At 46.6% G+C, this 18,408-nt stretch overlaps 2 protein-coding genes and 1 non-coding gene across 3 annotated transcripts; 1 reads left to right on the top strand and 2 right to left on the bottom strand.

Annotated features, from left to right (window-relative positions):
• Positions 1–127: 127 nt before the first annotated feature.
• TRNAG-CCC (transfer RNA glycine (anticodon CCC)) lies at positions 128–198 on the bottom strand. The gene has a single exon. It is a non-coding gene; the product is annotated as a tRNA-Gly (tRNA).
• A 3,468-nt stretch (positions 199–3,666) lies between these two features.
• On the top strand, positions 3,667–14,263 carry PCYOX1 (prenylcysteine oxidase 1). Its single transcript, XM_048829282.2, has 6 exons — positions 3,667–3,832; positions 6,361–6,567; positions 9,095–9,269; positions 10,222–10,433; positions 10,840–10,992; positions 11,380–14,263. The coding sequence occupies exons 1-6, from the start codon at positions 3,733–3,735 to the stop codon at positions 12,036–12,038; spliced, it is 1,506 nt and encodes a 501-aa protein (XP_048685239.2). The 5' UTR covers positions 3,667–3,732; the 3' UTR covers positions 12,039–14,263.
• Positions 14,264–15,896: 1,633 nt separating this feature from the next.
• Positions 15,897–18,059, bottom strand: SNRPG (small nuclear ribonucleoprotein polypeptide G). The gene is made up of 4 exons (XM_048829285.1): positions 17,926–18,059; positions 17,283–17,305; positions 16,528–16,652; positions 15,897–16,092 (listed from the first exon to the last, which is right to left on the bottom strand). The coding sequence occupies exons 1-4, from the start codon at positions 17,955–17,957 to the stop codon at positions 16,042–16,044; spliced, it is 231 nt and encodes a 76-aa protein (XP_048685242.1). The 5' UTR covers positions 17,958–18,059; the 3' UTR covers positions 15,897–16,041.
• Between the last annotated feature and the right edge of the window lie 349 nt (positions 18,060–18,408).

The following is an 18,408-nucleotide window of genomic DNA, read 5'->3' as shown; positions in this document are numbered from 1 at the left end:
GGCCGGTGGCGGTTCCTTCTTTTCCAGTCGCCTAAATGTTACCGCAGTCTCCGGCGGTGCGCTGCTATGGTTGACTCCTCTGCTGCTATAATTAAGCAGGGGGGTGGGGGTGTAAAAAAAAGTTCCCTGCGCCGCCCGGGAATCGAACCCGGGTCGCAAGAATGGGAATCTTGCATGATACCACTACACCAGCGGCGCGGATGGGAACCTCATCTGGCTGCAGCACTGATGAGCTTTGCAACCTAATTCTGTGGTCCCTACTTAATACCATCCACGTAGATCAAATATCCACAGAGAATAAATATGCTCAAATAAATTTGTTAGTCTCTAAGGTGCCACAAGCGCTCCTTTTCTTTTTATAGATCTGTGTGCATGCCATACAGGCACAAACAAGGTGCCTGTATTTGCGTAGGTGTGTTCACACGCCTTACAAACACTAATAAACAGTGCCTATATGCAAATTAACCATTCAGTATTAAGTACAAGATACACATGCATTGCCCATAAATATAGTTATGTACGGTGTGAACGTGCATTAGAGCAGCTATTTAGGTAGCAAATGTTCCTATATGCAAATACAGAATTATGTATATGCATTGTGCAGAAAAGGCACAAACGTTAAAGCTGTGCATGTGTGTACAAATGCCTAACTGGCATTGCATATTCACATATATGCAACTGTATATTCACAAGCAAACAGATTATACTGAATTCCATACAATATTCACATGTATAGAATTATACTTACAAAAACATCCATTGCAGATACTTATGTACAGAAATAAACATGCAAATGATAGAATGATTACATATTAAAATGTAAATGCACATTATATTTTCAAAGGCACATGTAAGATATAATGAAAATGTAGAAGTACATCTACAAATGCATTGTATGATATATTCCTATTTATTAATAAAGTATTATTTGCCTATATATGCAGAAATATATCTGGTATCTGTTAACGTAGAGGCATATATCTCACACACACACATACACATGCCCCAATCCTGCAAAGATACACACATAGGCTTAACGTTATTTACTGCCTATAATGTTAAATAAGTGTGTACATCTTTGCAGGATTGGGGCCCATATAGGTATGAAAATATGAAGATTATATGTGCATAGACACTGGATAATTGCAAATATTATATTTAATATGTATAACATTTAGGCAGATATTTTGAATATATTTATTTTATTTCATCCTGTTCTTTCTACAGGCCATGTAGGCCCAGATCCACAAGGCTGTTAACTTGTGGACCCTACTGCCATGGCATCTGGGCGCTTCACACAATTTATAAACATGCACTGTATACACCAACTATGCGAGATACAAATATACATACATATATGCACATATATGGGGAGGTTTAGATTGGATATTAGGAAAAACTTTTTCACTATGAGGGTGGTGAAACACTGGAATGCGTTACCTAGGGAGGTGGTAGAATCTCCTTCCTTAGAGGTTTTTAAGGTCAGGTTCGACAAAGCCCTGGCTGGGATGATTTAACTGGGAATTGGTCCTGCTTCGAGCAGGGGGTTGGACTAGATGACCTTCTGGGGTCCCTTCCAACCCTGATATTCTATGATAAATGCAAATATATCAAACAAAAACAACACATCTAGTTAAGACAACAGTTCTTCAGAGCTTGGCACTCAACCCAGTTAGGTTCCGTGTGGAAAACTAGCAGGGTGTTTATAGGGAGGGTGGGAGAGAAGGATGGAATTCACACCACCACCTAGACAGGGTTTTGGACCTCAAAAGCCACATAATCATGAATCCTGCATTATCTCCGCTACCTTCCCTCCGCTACATCAACCCTTGGGGCCAGATCTTCAGTTTGTGTAAATTATGGGAATTCTCCAGCTGTGAATCGGGCTCTGAGGCTTATTTTTTGTGCATCTGAAGAAGTGGGTTTTTTACCCATGAAAGCTTATGCCCAAATAAATCTGCTAGTTTTTAAGGGACCACTGGACTCCTCATTGTTTTTGGGACAGGAACAACTGCCCACTGGGAAACAGCCAAACACCCACCTATTTCACACAGCAGATGAGGGGAAAAAACACTTTCGTTCCCTACCGGAATTCAAGTCACCAACAGGCACAAGGGCTAGACACGGTGAGGATCGGTGTCCTGGCTAGGTGTACACTGAACAGAGTTATTACCCATCCAAGTGAGGCCCAGGCAGCAAGTGTGAAAATTCAGGACAGGGCGTGGGGGGTAATTGGTGCCTCTATAAGACAAAACCGTGGATAGCGGGACTGTCCCTATAAAATCGGGACATCTGGTCACTAGTAGTTTTCTCTGAGGGCCCTGTGCTGTGCCTGGAATGCCCCCATGGGACATTTAGGGGCTCCCCTCTACCCCCCACTCATCCCTTCCCTAGATCCCGCTGTCTCCCCGGCTCTCTCGCCTCGGCCCATAGAAAATCCTCCCCCCCCGCAGCATCTCCCCCAGGGCACCCCCGCCCCTTCGTGCCCACGGGAACCCCCCTCCTTCCAACACCTTCCCCCCAGCATCTCCCCCAGGGCACCCCCCGCCCCTCAGTGCCCAGGGGAGCCTCCCTCCCTCCAACACCCTCCCCCCAGCATCTCCCCCAGGGCCCCCCCACCCCTCAGTGTCCAGGGGAGCCCCCCTCCTTCCAACACCCTCCCCCCAGCATCTCCCCCAGGTCACCCCCGCCCCTTCGTGCCCATGGGAACCCCCCTCCTTCCAACACCCTCCCCCCAACATCTCCCCCAGGGCACCCCCGCCCCTCCGTGCCCACGGGAGCCCCCCTCCTTCCAACACCCTCCCCCAGCATCTCCCCCAGGGCACCCCCACCCCTCAGTGCCCAGGGGAGCCCCCCTCCTTCCAACACCCTCCCCCAGCATCTCCCCCAGAGCCCCCCTGCCCCTTCGTGCCCACGGGAACCCCCCTCCTTCCAACACCTTCCCCCCAGCATCTCCCCCAGGGCACCCCCCGCCCCTCCGTGCCCAGGGGAGCCTCCCTCCCTCCAACACCCTCCCCCCAGCATCTCCCCCAGGGCACCCCCACCCCTCAGTGCCCAGGGGAGCCTCCCTCCCTCCAACACCCTCCCCCCAGCATCTCCCCCAGGGCACCCCCACCCCTCAGTGCCCAGGGGAGCCTCCCTCCCTCCAACACCCTCCCCCCAGCATCTCCCCCAGGGCACCCCCACCCCTCAGTGCCCAGGGGAGCCCCCCTCCTTCCAACACCCTCCCCCAGCATCTCCCCCAGAGCCCCCCCGCCCCTTCGTGCCCACGGGAGCCCCCCTCCCTCCAACACCCTCCCCCAGCATCTCCCCCAGGGCACCCCCCGCCCCTCAGTGCCCACGAGAGCCCCCCTCCTTTCAACACCCTCCCCCAGCATCTCCCCCAGGGCACCCCCCGCCCCTCAGTGCCCAGGGGAGCCCCCCTCCTTCCAACACCCTCCCCCAGCATCTCCCCCAGGGCACCCCCCGCCCCTCAGTGCCCAGGGGAGCCCCCCTCCTTCCAACACCCTCCCCCAGCATCTCCCCCAGGGCCCCCCCCGCCCCTCAGTGCCCAGGGGAGCCTCCCTCCCTCCAACACCCTCCCCCCAGCATCTCCCCCAGGGCCCCCCCACCCCTCAGTGCCCACGGGAGCCTCCCTCCCTCCAACCCCGCCCCCGCCCGCTGGGCGCCGCCTCCTCGAGCCACCTGAGCGGAGCGCGGCGGCGGCGGCCGGGATCCCTGCCCGGGGCGAGCATGCGGGCCCGGCTACCTGCGCCCCTGCTCCTGCTCCTCGCCTCCCTGTGGCGGGGGGCGCCGGGGGCCAGCGAGCTGCGCTACCCGCCCGGCAAGATCGGTACTGGGGGGCGGGGAGAGGCCTGGGCCCAGCTGCGGGGGAGAGGGGGGCAGGGGGTCTCGGCTGGGGGCCCAGTTGCTGGGGAGAAGGAAATAGGGGGTTCGGGGGGGTTGGGGCTCAGCTGTTGGGGAGAGGGGCAGAGGGATGTGGGGTTTGGGGAGGCTGGGGCCCAGCTGCTGGGGATCTGGGGTGGGGGGTTCGGGGAGGCTGGGGCTCAGCGGCTGGGGATCTGGGGTGGGGGGTTCGGGGAGGCTGGGGCTCAGCTGCTGGGGAGAGGGGCAGGGGATGTGGGCTGAGGGGTTCGGGGAGGCTGGGGCTGAGCTGCTGGGGATCTGGGGTGGGAGATTCGGGGAGGCTGGGGCTCAGCTGCTGGGGATCTGGGGTGGGGGGTTCGGGGAGGCTGGGGCTGAGCTGCTGGGGATCTGGGGTGGGAGATTCGGGGAGGCTGGGGCTCAGCTGCTGGGGATCTGGGGTGGGGGGTTCGGGGAGGCTGGGGCTCAGCGGCTGGGGATCTGGGGTGGAGGGTTTGGGGAGGCTGGGGCTCAGCTGCTGGGGAGAGGGGCAGGGGATGTGGGCTGGGGGGTTCGGGGAGGCTGGGGCTCAGCTGCTGGGGAGAGGGGCAGAAGGACCCCTGGCACAGGCGGGCTGGGGCACAGTTATTGCCGCGAAGGGGGTGACGGGGAGCTGAGGCTCAACTGCTGGGTGAGAGGGTCTGCAGCACAGTTACTGGGGAGATGGGGGCAGGGATAAAGAGTCTTGGGACAAGCTGCCAGGGAGAGGGGAAGTGGGTGACTGGGGACATTTGGGGTAAGAGGGCAGGAGGTGGACCTGGAGCAACTGGCTCCAGATGGGAACCAGTGCAGTAACTGGAATAAGCAGAGCAGTGGGTCTGTGCAGTCACTCCTCACTTAATGCCTTATCTAGGCTCTGTCTGCCAGCCTATCTAGCCCCATGGGCCACTCAAAGCCATTCCCTTCTATAAGAAGCAGATAATGGCTCTTAATCTTGTTCTCTCCCATCTGCTCACAACCCCCCCATTATGGTCTGCAATCTGCAGTGCCAGATGCTTGTGCCTAACTTGACTCCCTTCAGAACATATTTTTTAAAGCAAACCCAACAGTAAGCAAAACAGGCCATTTTCATTTCTAATAATTGTAAGATGTTTAAAAATATAGATTAATTATTATTGGAGACATGCCTGGTGTTTGGGACAGTTTGGAGCCATGTTTTTTTTTTTTTCCCAGCTCACTAAAATCCTGTAGGTAGCCACAAAGTTCAGGAAACTCCCTAACGTTCATAGACCCTTGAATTTCTGTGTTTGGCATAGGTCCGTCTGTAACAAAAGCCTAAGTGAAGCCCATGTGATATTGATTGGATGTCTAGTTTTGAAGTTTGTGAGAATCTGTTACTGAGCTTTAAAATACTTCCCAGATTCACAGTGGCTCATTACTTTCTTTGCCCTTAGGAGTCTATGTTCTCAATAGTTTCCCACCACACACACAAACTTTGAAGAAATGAGTCTTGTGTCTCTGGTGCCTTGCACCTTGTGCAGTCATTTGCCCCAGTGCAAGGTGGTGGAACGTACGACCCTTCTAGTGTGGTAGCATTTTACACCCACTTTGCATGTTTTTCTGCTGGTGCAGATGACTACTACTGAAGGAGCAAGACCGTGCAGGCCCAAGATGTAATTATGAAGCCTAGCTGACTGTAGTATAGGGATACCTTGAGAAACAGAGAGCCCAAGGTCCAGGAAGTTAGGAGCCTAAATACCTTTGTACCTAAGTGACTTGCCCAAGTCCATCAAGTGCTTGCAAGTCCCTTATTTTGCTACCACAAATGATAAATATGAATTACTAATTGATGCTGCAACCCCTGCTCTGCAGCAAGATTTGCCAACGTTCCTGGAATGCTAAACCAGCTACTTGACACAGCCAGCTATATTACATACATATTACGTGTTACCATGTGGATGTGAGCAACTCATAATCTTTGGGCTTGTCTACACTTGGAATGCTATAGTGGCACAGCTGCGCCGCTTCACGCGCTTCAGTGTAGACACTACTTCTTCCAGTGGGAGGAGATCTCCCATCGGTATAGGTACTCCACCTCCCGGAGAGGCGGTAGCTAGGCTGATGCAAGAATTTGCTGTCTACACTGGGGGTAGGTCGGCTTAAATGCGCCACTCACGGGTGTGGATAGTTAAGTTGACTAATTCTGTAGTGTAGACCAGGTTTCCTGCTTCTCCCAAATTAATGTTCATCTGAAGGATTGTGGTTTTAAAGAATTTAGGGTGGGATTTTCAAAAGCACAAAAGAGATTTAGGAGCACAAGTCACTTAGGTGCTTTTGAATATTCTACCCTCAAAATGAAAACTCGGTCTCTGTCGTCCCAACGATAGAGACAGCACTGGAGGAAGAGAGCCACAATTGACACTCGCGTGAGGGCTGCCTGAATTCAGAGACTTGGGACGTATCTGTGTAAATTAACTAAAATGAGGAAAATAACTTCCTTTCAAAATGTATCTTCAGCTGTTATCGGAGCTGGTATTGGGGGCACCTCGGCAGCCTATTTTCTACGCCAGAAGTTTGGGAAAGACGTACGGATTGACGTGTTTGAGAAAGGAACGGTGGGGGGCCGTTTGGCAACTATAAATGTGGAAGGAAAAGACTATGAAGCAGGAGGAGCCATCATCCATCCTCTTAACCTGCATATGAAGCATTTCGTCAAGGTGCTAGGTATGTGACTTTTCCCTAAGGAGCAGAAGTCGCTGGGCTCATTTCTCCACTCACATCGATGCAAATACAGAGGAACATCAATTTAAGTCAATGGAGTTACATTGGTATCCATGAAAGGACAATCCATCAGGCTGCTGTGACATAGTGGGGTGCAATCCAGACCAACGGGGGGCTGTGTCACCCCTGCCTTCTTACCTGGAGTCCCTTGCAATGTCTTAGAATCATAGAATATCAGGGTTGGAAGGGACCTCAGGAGGTCATCTAGTCCAACCCCCTGCTCAAAGCAGGACAAACCCCATCAAAGCAGGACCAATCTTGCTGATATAGCCTCCAACCTGGACTACTCAAAAACAACCTTCCAGTATGCAGGTCACTCCCAGATGTGTTTGTGTAATTGCAGCTTGCCAATCACACCCTGGCTCTCACCAGCCTGGGTTATACTGCAGGGTGATCCCACCACACTACCAGTCCTGGATTTCCCCTCAGAAACGTATGCCTTGTACTGCCCCATCCTCTCCTGGACAGTCCAAATATACTAAGTCTGTTACTCCTTTAAGGGAATAATATACACTAGCCTTACCCAGACACTTTAACGTAAACACCCTGGATTAGAAAAAACAATAAAACAAGATTATTAACTACCAAAAGAGATTTTGAGTACAAGTAATGAGGCATAAAAATTACAAAGTTTACAAGAAAAATGAAGATAAAATGCTTTCTAGTGCCTAACTTAACAAATGATATTAGATTCAAGCAAAGTTTCTCAGCATATGCTTTGTCAAAGTCAGATTCAAGACTCACTGAATTTGTCAGACCACTCTGTTTATTAGCAAAGTGCTTTGCCAATGCACCCAGATATATGTGAGCCTTCTGCAAAAGCTCAAGCTAACTTATTTATACAGATAAACCAAAGCCAATTTAACATAGGAGACAAAAGGAAGCAGAAACTGACAAATATACATACATATCTTATTTACCAATCTCCTAGCTCAGTAAGAGCTCTAAGTTAATTATTTTGAGGACCCATTGTCTCACACTCCTTAATGTTTCTCTTCCTGACAATTATATTTCAACAAACCTTTCAAGCAGCATTTCTTTAATGAATTATAATTTCAATATAATTCATTCTACTTTCACAGCTTCAAACAGTTTTATTGACCAAACTCTTCGGGTCAGGACTCCTTCCACAGAGTCCTTTCTCTTCTCATGTGCAGAGAATGAGGTGGGTAACGGTGTGTTTGCTTTTTATAGTTTCAGCCCGCTCTTGAAAAACATTTTCAGCTGAGAACCAGGAGAGAAAGTGTGTGGAAGAATGTTCTCTGCTGGTCTTTTTCACTTACGTGAGCTTTCTTTCTTTCTTTTCTCTGTTTCCCCCCTTCTTCTTGATGACTCTGTTTACTGCTTAAATGCAAATTAAGACAAGCATACACTCTTTTATTCAAGACAGGTCTGTTTGACCAGTTTGGTGCTACGTGAGTCTAAACATGTATTTTTAACGTAATACAGGGGAAATGTATAACTTTAGTCCTGTCCCCTGAACTTCATGTATAGATGACCTCTCGAGGTCCCTTCCAGTCCTATGATTCTAAGATGTTACACACATTTTACCATGACATTACTGATCCGCAAGTAAAGAGTTTTCAAATGACACCTCACAAGGCATATCTTGTAAAAAGATTATTACAATAGTGTGTATGATGTGAACCCAGGGGTGTATTCCATTACATCTGCCCAACTAACAAAACTGTTATTAGAGTCTCCTTGGGTTTGGAGGCTGGCAAGCTTCAGTTTGGTGACTGTAATAAACAAAACAAAACAAAAGAAAACAAATCATATGTATTACTCACGGCTGCTACTCTGAAAGATGTTATTTTAGAGGGTTGAAACGCTTGATTTTTGTTTCTAGGCTTTTTTGCAAGATCCTTTTGTTCCTTCTAAGTGTTTAGCTGCTCTTGACTAAACGGGATGACCACAGCAAAATATCTAAGGTATATTGTAATAAATCCATGAACTTCCTGGTTATTGCTATACTGTATACCACAGCCACTCTGAATTTTAAAGCCAGACAGCGACTAGAACGCAGAGCTTCTTGATTCAAAGTACAGGTTCATAGTGCTTGAGCTGAAAGGAAATCTCTGTTAGCAGCTCGTGGCCTGTTTGAGTAGCTTTGATTCTCTCCACTCCAGGACAATACTGAACATACACATTATCCTGCACATTACATTATTGTTCACTTGAGTTGAAATAATCCTGGTATAATCTTAGAGGAAGTCATTTTGAACTCCTGCACTCTTGGGGCACCACTCAAATTTTTCAGAGCCAGCTTTGCTGCTCAGATTTTTAAAAGGAAATAATAAAAATCTAGACAGTTTGGACTGATAAGTCAGAATTATTGCACTTGTCATTGTTTATAATGATGCACCTTCTATGCTTCCTGAGCAATACTGTGCAATAGATAGACCTGTTCCTTTTTAAATTATGCCAGCAGGCCCTGGTAGCTTATGGCAGATATTTCTCTCCTTTGCAGGACTCTCTGTTCCTGAGAACCGAGATGGCCTTCTGGGCATTTACAATGGAGAAGAGTTTGTATTTGAGGAGAGTAGCTGGTACATTATCAGTATCCTGAAACTTCTCTGGCATTATGGATTCAACCCTGTGCGAATGAACATGTGGGTGGAAGAGATCTTGGACAAGTTTATGAGGTAATGATGTAAAGCCTGAACTAAATTAATTCTCCTAGTGGAGTGATTTAAAAACTGGTGGGTACTGTCTATGACGATGGATGCTATGGAAACATTTATTAATAAAGAGGTTTGTTTTTTCTTGGCCCTCTTTCTGTTTCTCTCCTGTGATCTTCCTGGGCCTTTTTTCCAATGAGGGTATATCGCAATATAGCTAGGGCAACCCAGGATTCGTTCTTCATGGCAGTGGGGTGATCTCTATGAGTAGTTTTTGTTGCCTGCCCTTTTACTTTGTAAACTGTTCTAATTAAAACAGGATTACTGTTTAAACAGTGCAACTTTGTAGCAGTAAGCACAAACACAGCAATCGCCACTTGTACATTGTAGAATGTAGACCAGACAATATAATTTTGAGCCAAAGGAGTCATCAGTACAATTTGCCCTAATGTAGTGTGTCCATCACGCTGGCATTTGGGTGCATAAAACACAGAAACAGGTGTTAATTAATAACTGCCTGCAGTGACCAAAAGTACCCACCCACGAGGAAAGAAGTCAGAAAAGTTATGAAAAGACCCAACAGGGCTTTGTTTTAGATGGGTTAGGCTATGGTTTGGCTGGCAAGATGAGCCTTGTCCCTTGTTCTGAAGGTTAAGAGATTCTGATGGTCCCATTGAGAATCCCTTGTCTCCAGTTCCCAAGAACGCACTTCCAAGGACTATCGGCATGAACACCACAGCTGATCTCAGTTGTCAGGAGGGAGCAGTGGAACAGAGACAAAATCTAAAATGGTCAGACCCCTCCGCGCACTGGTCTTTGCCGAGAAAAATGAAAAACTGGAAGTGCACTGAGAAATTTCGCTATTTCTGTAAATGTTTTTCATTTACATTGTCAGTGACTGCAAGTCAATTGTTCTGTGCTAATGTGTATAGTCAAGATTAGTCTTTTATTAATGTCTTTCTCCTTTTGGATAAAGAATCTACCGCTATCAGTCTCATGACTACTCCTTCAGCAGCACAGAGGGCTTGCTTCATGCGCTCGGAGGGAATGACTTCATCCAGATGCTGAATCGGACCATCAATGAGACTATGCAGAAGGCTGGCTTCTCCCAGAAGTTTATCTATGAGGTGGTTACTCCAGTCATGAGAGTCAATTACGGCCAAGGCGCCAACATTAATGGGTTTGTAGGTGCGTGTTTAATTGTCTTCCCTTACTTACATGTTTCATCTGCTGGCAGATGAAACTATCGTTAAAGGGCTGGGTGTTGTGACCTCTGCTGTGTTGTAATGGAAACTCATTCTTAGGATTCTTGCTCCCTAGGCGTGGGTAGGCTTTGAAGGCGATGCATTCAGCCCTAAGGAAAGGGGGATTACTTCTATTGCTCACTGTGATATTCCGATAGCTACTGAACAATTTTCTTTCCTATTTGGTACCATTATTTTTAGCAAGTTTTGTGTGTCACTTTCCTAGAGACCTATAGTTTTCTTAGCTCCATTTTACTATTCCAGCCCTGAGTGAAGAGCAATCCCCTGCTTAATTCAGTGAATGGGATGTTAGAACAGTATGTTTGGAATATCATTCTCTTCCCTTGCAGGTGTGGTGTCTTTGGCAGGTGCAGACTCTGGACTTTGGTCAGTAAAAGGTGGCAACAAACTTGTCTGCACTGGCCTTCTTTATGCTTCCAAAGCACAACTTATCTCTGGCACGGTTACCTCTATAGAGGAGAGAACGCGGCCCAAACGCACAGGTGAGGCGCACTCGCTTTCTTTGGACTTAAGAGGAAAAGGCTTTAAAACTAGAGGTTGGCATACGCTGAAACATTTGGATGCCGATCTCAAGAGCCCTGGTATTCAGGTCACTACGTACATATAGAGCCCATCTGATTTTTAGGCCCCTTATAAGGAATCAAATTGAGCACCCAAAAATCACTAGTCTTGTGATTGTTCTAAATTATGTCAATAAAGGATCCGGTGTGCAACATGTGATGCAAAAGTTCTTAGTCCAATAAGGGAAAATTCCCCCTTCCCCTCCCCCCAAAAAATTCTAGTTTACAAAAGCATTAACCCAAAAAAATACACTCATGTCCTGTTGCCAGGAGGATTCTGCATTCTCTCAAATACTATCTTTTTTCCAGGAGGTACAGTTAAGTTGTATGAAGTGAGCTACAACTCTGCATCAGGGTCAATGACAGACATGTATGATATAGTTCTTATTGCTACACCATTGAATCGTAAAATGTCCAACATCACCTTCCGGAATTTTAACCCGCTCGTTGCACAGTTCTCAGACCATTACCATCAGACGGTGGCAACTTTTGTTCATGGGCGCATAAATGCATCCTTCTTCGGCTACAAGGACCCATCCCGCTTTCATTTAGCTAGCATTTTCACAACCGAAAATCCCAAACTGTTTATCAACAGCATAGGTGTTGTCTCTCCTGTCCAAAACACACACGAGGAAGTGAAGCAACCCATGGGACCTGCTGTTTGGAAAGTGTTCTCGAAAGAACCACTCACCAAGGAGCAGATGAATTTGCTTTTCTCATCCTATGAATCTGTGAAAGAGAAGAAGTGGCTGGCTTACCCGCACTACAGTCTCCCAAAGAAATGCCCACCTATAATCCTCCATGATAGAATATACTACCTTAATGGCATAGAATGGGTGGCAAGTGCCATGGAAATGAGTGCAATTGCTGCCAAAAATGCAGCTCTCCTTTCTTACCATCACTGGTATGGAAACGTGAACATGATCGACCAGGAGGATTTAAATGAGAAACTCAAAACAGAGCTGTGAGTTTTATCCAGGTATGAGCGGCAAACCCCCATCACTGATGGGAGTCTAGATTGTCCAGTGTTGGCCAGAGGAAATTGATGATGGTATTGATCAAATGCTACGTCCTTCTTGCCCACCTTACTGTTAAAAATGAATATATGGCAATGTTTTTCCCTCTAACCTGATACAGTAATCATAAGTGTTACCTATCACAACAGTAAAGGTGGAAAAAGTCCAGAGGGGTGTAGGATTTTTAAATGGCTCCTTCCCCTATGTGTTCTGATCCCAGCGCAGGAAAGCACTTAAGCATGTGCTAAAGCCCATCCCTATTCAAGATAAGCACTTAAGCAAGTATTGAAAGTTAAGCATGTGCTTAAGTGCAGTCCTGACTAGGGACCTGTTTATATATAATTACCTAGTTCCTGATCTGGCGAACAGGTAAGCATGTGGTTACGTATTTGCAGGATAAAGGCCTGTGTCTCCTGTGTTGTGTGTGATGGTTTTACACAGCAAGGAGGGAGGAAACTCTTAAATATAGGAAAAAGGCAGGTGGATGTGGAGCCAGGTGTAACACACATTAATTTTATTTTAAAAATCAACAAAATCAAATTTTGAAACTAGCCTGCAAGAGGCTGTCTGATCACATGTTATTCGCTCACCTCATTTCCAACTGCTCACTCATGTTAAGTTCAGTACAAATTAATTCCATGGTTTCCTAATGTAGTATCAACTTTCCATGTTAAGCAATTGCCTTTGTTGCCACAGGGTTCTTATGTGAGTAGAAAGAGGCAATGCCCTACCATCTGAAAGGGTTTGAGAGCCCTTCTACTAGATTTGACTTTGCCTCTTTCAAGGAAAATAATTTAAAATTGGTTTTAAAGGGTTTTTTTGTATTTAGTTTTGAGGTGTGGAGCAGTCTGGGTGCATGTTCTGTAATAATCTTGATTTTTTTTCTTCATTCTCCTAGTTTTATTGTAATCTTAGCAGCCACATTAGATGGCCTTTCCTTTGGGAGACTGTAGTGTTAGATTCTACAGTAGAGAACCTGAATATAATTTGGATAACAGTGAATGTGGCTTCTTCCCAGCTGAGGTTAATATACAGCTCTGAAAAAGGCCATAAGTCACGGGATCACAAGGAACTGCAATTGTATTTTTTAAAGTTTGGTTATTCATACATTGGAATCTTACCTTTTTTTGACAATCTCAGTACAGAGTATTGGTCTGACATAGCATGTATTAACAGTACTGTAATTTATTTTAAAGCATGCTTTTCAGGTGAGTGAATACAGAGGGTATTTAAGAGGAGAGAGAAATAGAAATATTTATAGAGGGCTACAGAAGGAGAATGGTAGATGGTATAAATTCTACACATGCTGATGATAAACACATTAACGCAACAGAATCCTAACTAGTCAAGGTGGTTGAGAGACACCAGAAACGTTATGAAAGTCAGCAGTCAGTGAACTCACAAAGACATGCCAGCCACGCAGTAAAAAGGAAGATTTGAATAATTTTGGGATTTTACTTTCTAAATAATGAGGTGGGGGGGGGGGGGGTCTCTTGTTTCTTTTGATTGCACAACTTGTGTAAATTCTTTTGCTTGTAGGGCACTAGGGCCATATTTTTACACGTGAGGCTAATTTAAATGTTTGTAATTCTTGATAGTTTTACAGCTTTCACAGACCGATCAAGCACAGTAAATCTAACAAGTCTTAACTAAATCTTCTTTTGCTTTAAGTACCAGCGCTCCAGCGAGATTATGAAATATTTGCAGAAATACGTGGTTGTCAGTGGTCAGTTTTTTTTTTTTTAAATCAGGCTGCTTTAACCAATTAGTGAGCTGAAGTCCTGCAAGTAGTGATACTCAATACTCAGCATAAATTTGTATAGGTTTTTACTTGTAACTCTACCTGCTGTCTAATTTCAACAGAAATTCAAGGTACCTAATGAAGCACTGTTAATTTGGGGAAGGGATCATATTTGATTGAAACCTTTGCATCACCTATAAAAGCTAAGATGACTAAACAGGAAGTATTTCATTTTGAGTTTTACTGTGTGATTTGATACTTCACCTATCCCCAGGCAATGTCTTGCTGAAAAGACATCAGCAAGGAAACAGAAGCCCTCCCACCACCACCACCCCTTTCTTTTTAAAGGTGCTCTATAAAAAGAATTTTGTTTTAAATGGATGATGTTTTTAATTTGGGGCTATGGTAGTTTGTAAAATTAAACTTTATGGAAATACTTCATTTGTCTTTAATTTTTTTTCACTAACGCCTGTTCTTCAACCATTAACTAGTCCCAATAGTTTTCAATCTTTTCAACAGTAATAACCTGAGACTGGGCTCCTGATCTTGCAAACACTTTTAGATGTTATTAGGCCCATTGACTTCTCATAAGACTACCTTCCACTGTTTATGCCCGATTTGTTGCTTGCATTTCTCTCCGTAATCTGTGCTTTTAAAAGTCTAATCTGCAGTGTTGTTAGCAGTATAAGTAAAGCCTTCCAACTGAATTTTCTATGTTTAAAGGGAATTATATATAAAAATGTCCTCTGAAACAAACTATCGGAGTAGAGGGTGGTATTGAGAAGCAAACTGCATCAAGGGTTTGATCATCCTTTAAACAGTAGCTGCATCTCCTGGGAAGATTAGGTTGTTTCCATGAGTCATATGTCTGTGCCTTCTACTCTGCTGTGGAGAAAAGTATAAAGCCACAGAACCTTCATACCAGAAAAGTGTCAAGTCTCTATACAACCATTTTTTAATATTTATGTACATGCTAGTTATTGATTGTTTAATCTTTTGAAGATCCTTAGGACTGGCCTATTCTTTCTTCAGCATTTTTAAGGCCTGTTTCTAGTAGCAGTAGACAATATGTCTGTGAAAGTTATTCAGATATAACAGAACTGTTTTGGTTTTTATATAATTAAATAGGTGCCACTCTTTGTAAAGCAAAAGGTGGGGCAAATGCTTTAGCCCAAGCCTATTAAAGGATTTCATTGTTAGAGAGGTTTTGCACTGCAGTAGCAAAATTGAAATATGAATCACGTGTCCAGAGGCCAAATTATCTGCTGCTGTAACTCCACTATCTATAAATGTTAGTTCCACATGAGGGAACAGCTCACTGTGCAAGGAGTTCATCTATTGTACTGTGCTAGAGTTGTTCACTATAGTAAATACACTGCTGTTTTACTATCAGAACCAGCTGGAATGGTTTGAACTCCAGAAACATCACAATGGAGTAGTTTTATTACCATGTTTAGTGTTTGATTTCCCAGTAGCCTGACGCACCCAGCTCATGAAGTAATCGCTGAAGGCGAACCTGAAGGCTTTCCTGGAGAGGTGTAGAGTCCGGGGGCTTTTTCACATCCCCTCTGGACTCCAATAGCTGGACTTGTGACCAGACCAGGATAGCCTAAATCCTTTAGGCCATCCTGCCCCAGCTAAGGAAAAAGATTAGTAATTCAGTACCTTTCTGCTCTAAACACATTTTAAAATAGGCCAAAATGGATGGGAAAGAGGCAGACTGAAATTCATAATGCTACCACTAACAATGTGGGAAAAGATTCACAGTCCATGATTCTGGCTCTTTTCTGCTGTGAAGACTGGAGACCTGTTCCTAGACATTTTTCACTTGAAATAATGAAGGGGAAAGATTAAAAGTGTCTAGTCCTGCTGGCCTGAAAGCTTGTGTATTAATAAAATGGTGAAATAAAAATGGTATAGATCACCTATTGTGCTACCACAGAACTAAAGTCTCTCAGTTACTTCTGGTGCACTCCAGAGCCAAGACTTTCTGGAATATGCACAAGATACTTCAGCAGGCAATCGGCACCAGTTTTAAGAGGAAGTTACATTAATTTAATTTACTCAAGTTATGTTAACCATTACAAAATTTATTTAACAAAAATAAGTTTACATGAGGAATGTACAGTTCCTGAAGACTCCTCATTCGTTAACAAGACAGCTGGAGTTAAGGGGAGGTTTATCACAGCACTAGGCAGGAGTTCACTGGTTAATCTATACTCGTTCCAAGGCTTCTAACATAATGATGCTGTTTCCTCGTATTACCTAAAAATAAGGAATATAAAAAGATTAGAATTCTTTCGCAACCAATGTGGTTTAGCAGAACTGGAGATGGGACAAAGATCAGAAGTATTTAATGCTAGCAAACAACCCAGCTAGGAAGTAGTCTACAGCATGTATATTTCTCCAGATTAGCTCTTCTAGAAAGATGAACAGCAATTAACTTTGACTCATAAACCTCCCAGAGATTATTCAGTGACAAGTATGGTGTGGACTATCTAGTTTCCTAGAATTCACCTGGTTCAGGCACATTTGCTAGAAAATAGTGTGCATCAAGATACTGGAATTATGGCAACAGGTGGGGACTGGGGAAAGAGTCTGAAATAAGGAACCCCCCCCCCCCCCCACCACCACACACACACACACTCGAAAAACGTTTCAACCCATACCATCCAATAGGGGTGAAAACTCTCTACTTACCACCATCCCTATAGTGTTCTGTTGTCCACCTTGTGCCATCTCCACACACTCGTCTATCACTAGATTCATGAAGGGGTCAAACCCTCGCAATATCCCTTGGACATGTCGGCCACCATTTAATTTCACTAGAAGAAATATTTGGCAAATAATTAAAAAAAAAAAAAAGCTACTGGCACGCAGCTGTAGTATTTAGCTTTCTTGGTTAGAAAGTGTTACCTTTGAGTCGGGAGCTTTAGAACCATCTTTTAATGCTATGACGGTTTGAAACCTAGGCATACTGCATGTGAATGGACCATTGCTTACTAGAACTAGTATTCCCTATTCCACGGGCTTCATATACAAAAATGCAGTATAATAATGAGGAAGTCTGGATGGTGGTCAATATTAGCAGACTGTAGGCTGATATCACACATAGTACCCCTCAAAATGCAGGAATAAAGTTACATTAGAGCTTCATAGTGGTTAGGCATTTAGTGTGCTGGTGATTGTTCTTCTGCATTCCTGTTATCCTTGGGGACTGTTTTTGTACCATCCTTGATATAAGGATGTTTGCGTGAGTACACAGTGACTAGCACTTCTTAGGAATGTGCATTTCTGCAATATCATCCCTGTTCTTGCCAGATTCTGTGCGCAGGTCCTGCCTCATACCAGGCTTCTAATACAAGGGCTTATGTCTCAGGCTCTCTTCCTGCTACCATGGGAACTTTAAAACGACAGCGATGCTCAGAATAAATCTAGGCGCATAAAGAACTCACGTGACAGCTTCTTGTCCATGAATCTGAAAGGCATAAGGGGGAAGAGCCGCACGTTAGCAGGGCAGAAAGACGGTACGCATTAACGCAGAACACGAACGGCGCGGCCCATCGGCCCGCTCCCGGGCATCCCGCTGGCGTGCACGCAGGTGTCACGCCATGGTCAATGTACCGGCTCAGTGCGGGGCTCTCTGGGCACGGTACCCCGGCCCGGCAGCCTGACCACGGGCCAACAGCGCACTGCTACTCTGCGTGTATTGGGGGGGGGGGGCACAGAGACGTGAGTCAAGCTCTGCTCTGGGGCACCCAGCCTGATGTCACCTAGAATGGGGGGGGGGTCCCTACGCACGTGCCCCTTGCCAGGGTGGATGGGGCGGGGCTGCCCCAGGGCCCTACCCGAGGTGGCACCACGTGCCCAGCACGAGGGGGGGCGGGGGAGGAGTTACCCCAGAGGGGGGGTCTCGCCCGCCCCGCGCAGAGAGGCCCCGCTGGGCAGCGCGGTGCATGCCGGGACACAGGGGGCAGGAGGCCATAAAGGTGGGTCCTACTGAAATTCTGGCCCAGGGGCTACCCCCCCCCGCCCGCTCGCTCCACATCCCCCGCGGGGCGATCGCCGCCGCCGCCGCCGCCCCCCGGCCGCACTCACTTCTTCAGCTCGGGCGGGTGCGCTTTACTCATGGTGCCGCCTCAGTCAGCCCCGCCACAACCGCCTGGCGCTCCTCCGCACGGCTCCGGCGCTGGCGTCACCCCGTCCGCGGCTCAGCGACCAATCAGGGATTACGCCGAGGCCGCGGGCCTGCCCGCTTTCAGCCAATCAACAGTAGCGCCGGGAGCGCATGCGTATGACTTCAAATCACTGACCCAATCAGCGTGATCGCCGGTATCGCCTGCGGGTGACCTCACTGACCCGCCAGCCAATTGCGGGCCGTGCCGCTTCCTCCCGGCAGCGCCACGGGGAGGCCACGCGACTCACTTCCCCCGTATTCCTCAGAAGAGCGGCCCTATCTAGGTAGCGGCAGCTCGGGAGCAAGATGGTTGCAGAACGGGCACTGAGAGCGGATGACAAGCCCAATTCCCCACCCGGAGCCGCCCGCAGCGCGCTTGCCGGGGCACACTGACGCGCCAAAAA

This window comes from Caretta caretta, chromosome 26 (assembly GCF_965140235.1).
Source record: "Caretta caretta isolate rCarCar2 chromosome 26, rCarCar1.hap1, whole genome shotgun sequence".
Taxonomy (NCBI): domain Eukaryota; kingdom Metazoa; phylum Chordata; order Testudines; family Cheloniidae; genus Caretta; species Caretta caretta.
Note: the sequence above shows the minus strand (reverse complement) of the source record. Positions and strands in the feature narration are given on the sequence as shown.

Bases quoted from the DNA above. Each gene is read 5' to 3' on its own strand.
- SNRPG (XM_048829285.1), bottom strand. From the start codon at position 17,957: ATGAGTAAAGCGCACCCGCCCGAGCTGAAGAA. The intron at 17,306-17,925 runs GTGAGTGCGGCC...TATGCCTTTCAG, and splicing joins CACCCGCCCGAGCTGAAGAA to ATTCATGGACAAGAAGCTGT. The intron at 16,653-17,282 runs GTGAGTTCTTTA...TATTTCTTCTAG, and splicing joins CATGGACAAGAAGCTGTCAC to TGAAATTAAATGGTGGCCGA.
- PCYOX1 (XM_048829282.2), top strand. From the start codon at position 3,733: ATGCGGGCCCGGCTACCTGCGCCCCTGCTCCTGCTCCTCGCCTCCCTG. The intron at 9,270-10,221 runs GTAATGATGTAA...TTTTGGATAAAG, and splicing joins ATCTTGGACAAGTTTATGAG to AATCTACCGCTATCAGTCTC. The intron at 10,993-11,379 runs GTGAGGCGCACT...TCTTTTTTCCAG, and splicing joins AACGCGGCCCAAACGCACAG to GAGGTACAGTTAAGTTGTAT.